The 12,408-nt window shown below is 37.4% G+C and overlaps 1 protein-coding gene across 14 annotated transcripts in view; it reads left to right on the forward strand.

Annotated features, from left to right (window-relative positions):
- Window positions 1-12,408, forward strand: part of MCTP1 (multiple C2 and transmembrane domain containing 1) — a 384,882-nt gene that overhangs the window by 205,640 nt on the left and 166,834 nt on the right. For 11 of the 14 annotated variants that reach the window (XR_008686400.2, XM_055429387.2, XM_055429393.2 and 8 more), the window contains 4 exons: window positions 7,933-8,035; window positions 9,745-9,847; window positions 10,180-10,281; window positions 10,662-10,736. Coding sequence is in view for 13 of the 14 variants with exons in the window: in XM_055429387.2 (XP_055285362.1) it covers window positions 7,933-8,035; window positions 9,745-9,847; window positions 10,180-10,281; window positions 10,662-10,736 (383 nt within the window). In the remaining variant the exon portion in view is untranslated. The remainder of the gene's footprint in view (window positions 1-7,932; window positions 8,036-9,744; window positions 9,848-10,179; window positions 10,282-10,661; window positions 10,737-12,408) is intronic. The other 3 variants (XM_055429392.2, XM_088838466.1, XM_088838464.1) reach the window with 2 other exon arrangements.

Below are 12,408 nucleotides of genomic sequence, written 5' to 3' on the forward strand. Positions count from 1 at the left end.
GCACTTTATTTTGGTGGACCCTGTGGGATTCCCTCAACTACAACCTTGTTAGATGCTAGGATTTAATTCCAGTTTATAGAAAGACGGCAACCTTGATTATAATTTTTTAAGATTGATTATAACCATTTCAAGTTGTGGCAACTGAGGAAGTTAAACCAATGAGCTTGATTTGGGCCAGGTAGCCCCAAATAAAAAGCCCTCGTGGGTATGAATTGCTTTCAGTGCTACTGAAAGCCTCTGTGTTTTCATAGATATGCCAACAAAGAGGTGGTCACAGGGCCTCCACACGCACACATTTTTATCACACATCACACCCAGCAAACGGTGTTCCTTGTCAGCAGCCAAAGGACCTTGGACAAAGCCCACCACTGATGGATTGGGACTGACCTTCTATTCTGGGAGCAGGAATATCATTCATTATCTCTTGAGTGACTTCAATGCCCAAACCAGTTGTCTGCATGAACTGGAGTCATCTGCTTGCCCACAAAACAGGAGTGGTGCTGACTTTCCCACAGTTCTTTGTAAATATGTCAGTGTAGTGACCTCAGAGAGCCGGAGCTTGGAGTGAGAGAGAATTAGCCAGTCAGCGCACCCTGTTTAATCCTGACTGCCGGTTTGAAGATTGCTAGAAGAGATGCCCATTGGAGACTTTTCTGACGTTTATTTCTTTGGTTATAGGAATGTCTTTCCACCATAAGAAGAGTTGAAGTAATACAGTAGATGCTTCAAAATCTGTTACAGGTTTATTTTTATGAGTCAAGGTGAAATAGTCTCCTCTAATTTTAATTCTCTTGGGAGATTTTCTTCCCTATAAAATTTCATAGGAAAAAAAAAAAGGTAGCCCTTAGTATTATACCAGATTATGGAGAAATGCCTCAGTCCTAACATAGTATTTGTAAGTATCTGTCTCGTGGGCTTCCCAGGTGGCCCAGTGGTAAAGAAACCACCTGCCAGTGCAGGAAATGCAAGAGATATGGGTTTGATCGCTGGGTGTGGCAAACCCCTGCAGTAGGAAATGGCAACCCACTCCCGTATTATAATTGTTATATAGTATAGATCTAGGTTTTGTGTTACAGAGACCCTATTAAAGGGATATACAAATAGATTTAAACTAAACATTCCTTCGCACAAATCTTAAAGTCCTTCACTTCTAAAATTGCTGGTGACAGAGAGGTGTAATTACCATAGATCACCAGAGTCGTCTCCATCAGGAAAAAGTCTTTATCTTCTTTTCCCCTTCCTGTTCTAGACTTAGAGAATGATACGGTTCCTTTGCACTATTCACTCACCTATTACAGCACTCACAACCCTGCATTATTATTGTGTATTTGTGTGTCTGTTGTGCGTACTAAATTGTGTGTGTGTTGAGAGCTGGACTGTGTCTTTAAAAAAAAAAATGGGCTAAGGGCTACTTTAACCCATTTGTTTTATTTTAGATTAATACTCATTTTTTAGAGCTGTCTTAGGTTTTTCGATTATGCCTTAATCATACTTAGAATTCTGGGGAGAGACAAGCAGACACTCGATAAGTAATGAATAGCTTTAAAATGTATTCCTGCAACTCTCTAGAAATCGTCGACATGGAAATGGCCATGCTCTCAAAGAAGGTGAAGACTCTCTTCTAGCTCTCATGGTGGATAACACAGTCAACCCACTACCCCATCCTCATCCTGCACTGCTGCAATTTCTGTCTTGCATCCAAACCAAAATCTCCAGTTTCCTGCACTGGAAAGGAGAGGGATGGGCACTTTTTATCTAAAATAGTGAAAGTTAAGGGCGAGCCGGTTGGTACCCACAGGTCTGCTTTAGTTTTCCGACAAGAATGAGTAAGAGGGGAACAAGAGATTATATAATCTTTGTTTCCACACACGCATGCTCGTCAAATAGCCCCAAACGGCTGGAAACAAAATACACTGCAATTTTGGATGCTGCCTTCATTCCTTGCTCTCCGAGCCTGATGGTATTGAATAAAATGATAACAGGAGCCAGTTCTGCCTCGCTCTCTAGAGCTTTGCAAAGTACAGTGCACTCTGTAGACATCAACGCTGCATCCTGTAGTCAATGCCTCTCCTCCAGTACCCTCAGCAAGCAAAGCAGCACGTCACAGGGTCTAACCAGAATGATAAAAGGATGAAAAGAAGGAATAATTAAGCAGATAATGAATGGTTAGGTCCATCACTGGTAATTCTGTGATTGTTTTGGTTTAAGTGGCATCTAATCAAGACGGCAAAATTTAGGAACTGAAAAGCCAGTCATTTAAAGCATCATTTAGCAAACCAGATAAGCACATCAACTATGTGTAACCACTTCTTTAAAACAAAACTGCCGTGTGGGCTTTCTAGTAGTAAGCTCATGGTTTCTAATATTGTATGTTTACTCTTATTTTGGTTGCAATTGCTGTTAATTTTTAATCGCCCTTGAATCATGCAATGGCAGAAGGATACTTTCTAAATTAGTCAAAAATAGCATAGTGTGTAAAGACCTAATGTTGGCATCCATACTGATAACTGTAAAAACATAACTTTTTAGAAAGGAAAGATGAATGGAAGCTAAAGATAAAATCACTTCAGTTCAGTTCAGTCGCTCAGTCGTGTCCAACTCTCCGCGACCCCATGAATCACAGCACGCCAGGCCTCCCTGTCCACCACCAAAGATAAAATGGCCTTACCTAAATGTTCCTCTTCTGGAAATAGCTAGTCAGAACCCTTTGTTGAATACTTGCCCTTGCAGAAAGAGACTGACTTGGCCAAGTGCAGTAGATTGTTTTCCGTTTCCAAATAATAATATCAGGCATAATAGATTGTTCAATATTGATATCTGCAAATTCTGTTGGTTCTACCATCAACATATATCCAGAATCTGACCACTCTATATCACCTGGTTTATTGTAATATCCTCCTAACTAACTCTTCTCCCTATCTCCTTCATTGCTCTCTCTCTACCTTATTTTACAAATGGCAGCTATCAGATCCTGTTGCATCTCAACCCAGATCCCTCCAAAACCTTCCCCTAGCACTTAGAATGAAAGCAAACTCCTCCAGAGACTGGCCACCCTCCCTATACCTCTCTGACTGTGTCATCTAATACTCCTTCCCACTCCCCATCCATTCCTCCAGTCACACTAGCTTTCTGGAGATTCCTGGAAACACCAGGCACAGTCATTTCTCTGGCCAAGGGTCACTCTCTTGCCTCTTTCATTTCTTTGCCTGCTTGTTGCTTTCTCACTGAGACCCCCTCTGGCTGTCCTTTTTAAAATTGTGCATGTATAGCAGCACTCCTTACCTCCTCATTGATCTTCTCAACTTAATTTTTCTCTATAGTACTTAGCACTTTCTAAAATACGCTCACTTTCTAAAATACTCTAACATGTTCTTACCCATTGTCTTTCTTCTCCAATGCAAACTCTGAAAGTTCAGCGTTTTGTAAAGTTGTTTTATGCATGTCTGTGTCCTCAGCACATAGAAGATGCCTGGTATATGGTAAGCGATAAGCATTTATTGGATAAATGAGTCTACAGACAAGACATTACCTAGCCTTTCCATGGGTGTGACTCACTAGATACTGAGATATGGCAAGGTGAAGCTTCCCTGGTGGCTCAGATGGTAAAGAATCTGCCTGTAATTCAGGAGACCTAGATTCGATCCCTATGTCAGGAAGCTCCCCTGGAGAAGGAAATGGCAACCCACTCCAGTATTCTTGCCTGGAGAATCCCATACACAGAAGAGCCTGGCGGGCAACAGTCCATGGAGTCACAGAGTCAGATATGACTGAGCGACTGAGGGGACAGATCAAGGGCTCTAAATGTCAAGTAGACTTGAGTTTGAATGAGAGTGTTACTGCAACCTGTGTGACCTGGTGAGTTATATAATCACCCAGCCTCGGCTTCCTCTCTGTAAAACAGGAAGAGTCGAGGCATCTTTCTCATAGAGGAATCATAAAATTTTTTGAGCAAATGAATGAAAACATTATGTTGGGCTTATATAATAACTCAGAAAATGTCTGCAATTATTGCAGTAAGTATTGTAATTGCCCTTATTGGTATTCTTATTGCCCTTATTATTGCTATATTTTATTGAGGCCCCTGCTAGTATACCAGACATTTTACTCCTTATATGCTAGCTATTATCTATAAGGGACATTACAGTCAGTGTTGAAGGGGTATGGGAATCAGAGTCCCAGAGTGAGTATTCAGTCCCAGCTTGCTCTGCCTCCGAACTTTAGGCCCTTCCTCCCAGGCCACTGGCCTTTCGATTGGACTTTAATGCCATGCCCCGAGCCCTGGAAGTACTTAGACTGTCTGAGGATGCAAAAGGTGTGATCCAGCTCAAGTAAAGAACTTTAAGGACCTTGATATTGGAGGTGAAACACTATATGGCCTACCAGATGATGGGCTTCCCAGTGGCACAGTGGTAAAGAACCCGCCTGCAATGCAGCTTGGATGGAAGAGTCACAGGTTTGATCCCTGAGTTGGGAAGATGCCCTGGAGGAGGGCATGGCAACCCACTCCAATATTCTTGTCTGGAGAATCTCATGGACGGAGGAACCTGGTGGGCTATAGTCTGTAGAGTTGCAAAGAGTCGAACAAAACTGACACCACTGAGCACACACGCACATTTTAATAGATATTGAAAAGGCATCAAAAGTGGGTTAAATTTGGGAAGAAGTTTTTGGGAAAATGAAAATAGCCTTTACATGGATTAGTTCCCGTCACTAATCACAGTCTTTAGTATGACCGTAAGCATAAGAATAATAGATTTCAGATTGGGAAAAATCAGTATAAGTCAAAACATGTTTGGTCTTAGGCAAAAGGCTCGGAGAAGGCGATGGCACCCTACTCCAGTACTCTTGCCTGGAAACTTCCGTGGACAGAGGAGCCTGGTAGGCTGCAGTCCATGGGGTCACGAAGAGTCGGACACAACTGAGCAACTTCACTTTCATGCATTGGAGAAGGAAATGGCAACCCACTCCAGTGTTCTTGCCTGGAGAATTCCAGGGATGGGGGAGCCTGGTGGGCTGCCGTCTATGGGGTCTCACAGAGTCGAACACGAAGCAAATTAGCAGCAGCAGCAGGCAAAAGGCTTTCTTTGTTAATGTAATCACCATTCTATCATGCATATTGTCCAACATGGTCTCTTAAAAATTACATTGCTTGCCCATTTCAAGTTATAAGATAGGTGCTGATAAGAGAATGTCTTTGCCATTGATGGTATGCCGCTGGAAGTTTGAATAGCAAAATGACTGAGAAGAGGCTTTAGAAGGCTCTTGCACTGTTTTTGGTGTAGAAATGTCTAGTTCTTTAACAACTTTATTCTAATAGAAAAGAATAGCTGAGGAGTTAAGTAATGTGGTGATAGATGGCTAATACTGGTTTTCCCTAAAATGGTTTTGAGAAATAATCAACTAATTAGCAAGAAAATATGGCCTGCAACTACCTCATAGACATAGGGTTTGATAAATACATTAGTTTCTTAGCAGAATATGAATAATTTAAACATTAAGCACAGATTTTGTTTCTTTCTAATCCTTTGGCCAACCACTGACCTAGGTCTTCTATCGTCAGAAAATAAGGATATAGTAACAAAGAAGGTGATGATTTGGGAGACTTTCCATGGGGTTGGTTGAAAGTATTATATTAAGTCTTGTTGTTGTTGTTCAGTTGCCCAGTAGAGTCCAACTCTTTTGCTTACACAACTGAATATAATTCCCTGTGGGGGAAATAGGTCAACATTTTCATCCTCTGTTCGTACAAGTTTAAAGTAAATTTTTTCAGCATAGTTTTCAGTCTCTAGAGTTTGTTCTTGTGTCTTGTTATTGGAGAAGAGGTACAGTTTTGACTGAATCTATCACACATTGTTTAGCATTTGAGGGCAAGTAAAAACCAAGTTAATTGAAATAGAATAGTATTAACAATTGAAGTAAAGTAAGTGAAAATAAGGAAACAAAAATACCAAGAAGTGCTATGTTTTGTACTTATTTTTACTGGTTAAGATTCATATGAATGTATGTGTGTATAAGAAAAATTAGAAGGAAGTTCAAGGAAGTGTGAGAGTTATACTTGTCTTTTAAGTGCTTTTGAAGTTTATCATTTCATCTAAAGTGAAAGTGAAGTAGTTATTGTTTTGTCGTAGATTCTATCATAAATATGGCTTTAATATTCTCTCTGCTTGTTATATATAGATATATTTTATCTCTCCGAACCTTTTATAAACTAGTTGAGGTTGTAGCTTATGTGCTGTGTTCTTTTGTTCTTACTATAGTACCCAGCACAGCTAGGTGGAAAGACAATGTTTAATATGAGTCTTTGGAGCAACTAAGGTTTTGAAAACTAATCTACTTTTCATGCTTTTACCTAAATTCTCTGGACAAAATAAAGTTGAAGGGGCAAATAAAACCTACTATAAGGTGACTTAATGAACAAAAAATTTTTGAATACTACCTTTCATGGCACGTATGAGTTACAAATGAGGTTGGTAGGGGGAGAAAAGTGAAGAATGTGGGGGAAAAAATACAGATCCTAAATCAGGGGTGAAATTTTCACCAGACCTGAAAGACTTTCAGTTCTCTATTCTTTATTGAAAATTAATCCCAAGACCAAAAACTGAAAAGACTACCATAATGTTAAATTATGCAGTTATCCTGGGCTATATGAGGCCACCAAACTAACACACACACATATTAAATCTCTTTTATAATGTAAAACTAATAAAGAGGTAAATTAAAAGGTAAGTGAAAGTTAAATTAAAGGTAAGTCAAAGTTTGTACAGCTCATTTTAAATATTACAGTATGGAAAGTAAATACACTGCTGTGTGGGAATACATAGCTTATCTGTCCTTGCTAGCTAATGAATTCTTTCCCATTAAATTTTAATAGGAAAATCTTCAATGATATTTAAGCTTTCACAGAAGTGTAAACTACTGTGACTACAATTCACAATGCATTTAAAACAATTATTCTTTATCATTAAAGTTAATAATATGCACATTAACCTCTTATGTAGTCTAAATCAATATTGTCGTTTAAAAGATATGACCTCTGGACAGCTTTGTCTAAATATTGATTTCATTGTCATTTGTATAAGGTATCAAACAAATTACATGCTGCACTAATATCATTAATACTGCCCCCATAGAGCCTCTGACTTTACAGGTTCTTATAATATAGGACATGACATTACAAAAATATTGAGGACATCACAAGATATAATTACCAAATGGATGAGGTTTGACTATGATTGTGCAGAGTGGCTGTAAACATGTGATAACTTCCAAATCCTTTACTCTCTGTGGACAGAAAAAATATATCTCTTTAGCATGCAGATTGGTTTTTTGAGGTTAAGTTTCAAATGGCAGAATTTTTTCTGCCTCAGAGGGTCTAATTCACCTTTTTGTGATGCCATAGACATTTCATAAGAGAATCTAAAGTCGGATTAAAATATTGTAGTTCTGCCATATAGCAGTTTTCCCACAATAAACTTGTTTAGGAATTTCTATTACAAGTTCCTAGTAACTCAGATGAGTTGGAAAATACATGCAGCTTTGTGCATGTAAAGTGAAGGGGCTGAACCTTCCAAATGATCATTAAATTAAATAAAACCTGATTTAGGGATAGGCACATATCACATTTGCCCTCATAATTGGAAGTTACAGTATTATTTTTGTAAAAACAAAATTTGCAAATTAAAATAGCTATATAAATTAGGGCTTTAGAACTTTTTTCAAGTTCTAAATTGCTCTGAATCACAATTGTTAACATCACCCTGTTACATCTAACTCTATATTAATGTTTGTTTGTTTGTTTTTTCAATTTGTAAAATTGTTCTTTACTTTCTGTTTTCTGTAAAACTTTTTAGAAAAGAGATGTGGTCGTGGTCACGATACTGATAGCTGTGGGTGCTATTTATACTAAAACTGTTCCCCCCATATTTCTTGTAGGTAAAAGTGACCCATTTTGTGTGGTTGAGCTGAACAATGATAGGCTGCTAACACATACTGTCTACAAAAATCTCAACCCTGAGTGGAACAAAGTCTTCACATTGTAAGTAGTCGTTACCTTGAGCTCGCTTCAAGAATGATGCTAAATGATATTTATTTTCGAGATTTTGTGTGTTTTTTCCTAACTGATTAACAGCTCAGTGCATCTGGCCTGCCTTTGCCAGCAACAGTGAATTGCATAATTGCATTACCTTCCTGAGCGTGAAACCTGGGAAAAGGGTATGCTGTTTTTGTGTGTGTTTATACAGATATTTTTTTTTAAGCTGTGCATTTTTTGACTAAGGATTTTGCTCCCATTAACTGAATTGCCATACTGCTTCTTCCTTTTATACTTTCTATTGAAATTCTCCCCAATTGCATTGACACCAAGGAGGACAAAGCTCTATTTGTTCCTTTGCTCAAATCAGCAAACAATCCAGTCTCGGATTCAGCAGATGTTTTAGTTTTGGTTTGTTGCATTTTAGCACAATAAGAATATTAAGTACTGTCCTACTTACCCCCCCAAAAAAGAAAAAAACCTTTGAGTTAATTTTCTTTTTGTTTTAAAAAGTTTGTAAATCTTTCCAATCATTCACTGTAAAAGCTGCCAATGCTACTCTGTAGTATCTCCTAAATTTGTGGGTTTTTTTTTTAAGCTGGGCTTTAGAAATGAACTCTGAACAAAGGAAAACTCTCCAAATAGAAGTACTTCTTAAAAGTTTTCTAACATAGTTTTATTTTTTTTGTATATGAGAAACTGCTAAATTCCTCATTAATTTCTTATAATGTCCTTGCTTAAGATCCAGTAACTAATCAGATTTAATTATCTGACCAATTTATCTTTAAGGAATTTCACATTTTTATAAGACATGAAAGCCTGGTCAGGAGACTTGCACTCCTAAGAAGGTTGTGGAGAGTGTTTTTCTCTGGAATGCATAATTGAATGAATAGGTTTGATTATTATCAAAGCCATTAATTGATTGTGCTCTGATAAAGCCTCTTCTCACATGTGGCTGCAGTCTTTCAGTAATGAATATATTCATTTTTTGTTTTCTCTTAATTCATGTTTTCTTGGTAAACAGTTTGATCAAAGAATAAATGCTGTCAACAATTGGGGCTTATTTTTCTAGAAACAAAAATATGAAGAGCTTGCACAGTTGTTTATTAGCATACGTTGTCTTTGGAACATAATGGAGCACTACTTAATTTCTAAATCCTAGGGTGGTACAATAGCTATCAATGTTACATTTTCTCCATTCTGTATTCTGTGTAGTTAATTTTTACTATAAACTTAACAGAAATAAGTTCGCATTTTGATGAGAGCTGTGGATAAAAATTATAGTAAAAAAGACAAATGATACAAAATATACTGTGACTCTTGCTGAAATCAAACCTGGTGGTGCTTTATGTGGGAGTTATAAGAAGATAGAATTATTGTAATAATGAGAAGAAGGAAAGTCTAAAAAAAATCAGTGCCATTTATTGATGGGTTTGTAGCCATCCAGATGGAAGTTATATTTTTTAAAAAATTATAACTTAAAATTAAAATTGTATTCAAAGTTCCAGATAATAGAACCATCACTGCTGTCTACTAAGATGCATTGTGGGAAATTCTGTCAGATACCAAGCTGCCCTATGTACATGTATATGCAAATAGCATGCATAAAACACATATACACCAAATCAGCCAGAGCTATCTAAATTTTCAAAAGCAGCTGTGTTCCTGTTCCCCACTGATGAAGTCTTTTTTCCTTACATATATTTATTTTGTAGCAACATTAAAGATATCCATTCAGTTCTTGAAGTGACGGTTTATGATGAAGATCGGGACCGAAGTGCTGACTTTCTGGGCAAAGTTGCTATACCCTTGCTGTCCGTAAGTTTTATTCACCTGACACACAGCTCTGTGTTGCTTTTGCTCAAGGAAAAAAAAAAAAAACCCTCAGCTCTATATCTGTCATTTCTCAACCAAGGTCTGTAATAAGAACACTAAAAATTTTAACATACTCAATTCACGGCCATGTTGAATCCCATGATAGTTAATTTTTCCTGACAGACTTGATCCTGGTAATGAACAGGTACTTGTCAGAATTGCCACAGTTGTTTTGGGTTCTCTGTCAGTTTCAGCAGCTGGGGGTCAAAGGTCACTGAGGGAGTGTATTCAGTGGAGACCGCGAGACAGACGGCTGTCATGTCCTTTTCCCGCAGATTCAAAATGGTGAACAGAAAGCCTACGTCTTGAAAAACAAGCAGCTGACAGGGCCAACAAAGGGGGTCATCTATCTTGAAATAGATGTGATTTTTAATGCTGTAAGTCTTAACTTTGGCTTTTTTGTACTGCTAAAGAGTTCAGTTTCATGAAAGCTTTTGTTCCTGATTTGTAGAGAATTTCTGTCATCCCTCATTTTCTCTAAACCTTGATGTATCCTGGAGAATACGCTTCTGCCACTGCCTGGCACACCCACACTTTCTGTTATAGTTGGCGGCTGCCGCTGCGGCTGTTCTGTGGCCACTGCCTGCCGGCATCAGAAATGGAAGCACATGCATGTGCCACTGTATACATTTATATTTTATGGGAACCGCAGCCAGGACTTTGAAACTTTAGCAATGATTGCTAATTGAACTGCGTGAAAAACTTGTAAACATTTGTAATATATTCATCCATAACAGACACATATGTTGATGTATAGGTGAAAGCCAGCTTACGAACATTAATACCCAAAGAACAGAAGTACATTGAAGAGGAAAACAGACTCTCTAAACAGGTAAACAGCGAGGAAAGATGAATCCCTCTGGGAAGTCCTGATTTTATCTGTAAAACATCTATGTAAATTCAAATAAACTTTGGAGGTGTGGGGCGGGTGGGGAAAGACTATGGAATGTTTGATCATCTACTGATGTGAAATGGCTCTTTCTTTTCTTCTTTCTTTTTCTCTCTTCCCTTCTTTTCCTTGAAAGATCAAACAAGGACAATACCAAACTAATAAGTTGAATGGGGGTGGTCAGAAAGGAAAGGGGATACTGTAGGCTCTGCATAGAATGGATATGTATTCATGCGTTAGCAAAAGAATAATCATTTTGAACATAAAATACAATTTGATTGCCATGGAATGTGTAAATGAGAACACCAAAAGCTGAGGTTCAAATATACGTCCAGACCACCCACAGGTATGATGCAGGTGTGTGTAAAGCAAGCCCAGCATATAGCTCTTCCCTCTAATCCACGAGAGAGGGGGCTCTATCTTTTAAGGGAGACCTTCCTGTTAATTAGATTTTGACTATGATCTTTTAGAAGTGAACTTTTATTGGCATTTTTAGCTCAGGAAATAGAAAATCAGGAGCCCTGATTTCCCTATCAGGAAGAAATTTTAGACTTGATATCTTGTAATTAGACTTGTAGCTTTAAATTTGATTTGATATCAAGTTAAGAAAAGAGCACTAAGTTTCCCCTTTTAAAAGTTGTTTACTTCCAATTAACACAGCTGAGATAAAATATATTTGAGACTCTACAGTTTACAGAACTCATCTGTGTGTGTTAAAATCTTTAATAATTTTCTGTGCTATTAGAAGACCAAAACTACTTTGTTTTTATTCCAATCACTTTTCAAAAACAGTGGAATCTTTCGTTGTTTAAAGACAGTGCATAAGATACAAATGTAATATCTATCTGAACGGAAATACAGATTACATTTTTCCACAGTTGCATTTAAAAATAGTAAAACTCTTAAAGGTGATTAGGGGCCAAGAAGGAAACAAATAGGGACACTTTTTACTTTGCCTGAAAGAAATTTTAACTTGTTTAAACTGCTTTGCATGTACATGCTTCTATATGTACATACATATGCAGATGTTTTCCATATGAGCCCAGTTAACTTTACATAGTTACTTCTTTAAAAATACCAGATTAGCCTTGAAATATACTTGTAAGTAGCAAAATATTAACCTGTAGACATAATGACTCTAATTATTAACATAACTGTGTGTAATTTTTTGAATCTGTATATAGTATATGGGCTGTTTGTCTTACAGCTGTAGCCATGCCTTAGTTTTAAATTTTTTAATTATATAAATTCCCATATACCTCTTAATCTTGTTCCATATCTACAGTTTATTTTTTGTCTCTTTTTTTTTATTGAGGTGTAATTGATGCACAATATTCTAAGTTACAGGTGTACAGTATAGTGATTCACAATTTTTAAAGATTTCTTCCATTTGTCATTACTATAAAGTATTGGCTATATTTCTTGTGTTGCACAATATATTCCTGTAGCATATTTTATATGTAATAGCTTGTCATATACCTTTTTTAAGAAAGTATTTTGTAAAGTACTTGGTTACCATACATTTTTCCCTAAATCCAAAATTAGGAAAAAGCAACGAGAAATGTGGGTAAAATCTGTTGTGGGAAGGAGAGAGAGGAAGAGGGAAAAGAGCAGG

The sequence above is a fragment of the Moschus berezovskii genome, chromosome 8 (assembly GCF_049115385.1).
Source record: "Moschus berezovskii isolate FMDL1 chromosome 8, NW_MosBer_1.0, whole genome shotgun sequence".
Taxonomy (NCBI): domain Eukaryota; kingdom Metazoa; phylum Chordata; class Mammalia; order Artiodactyla; family Moschidae; genus Moschus; species Moschus berezovskii.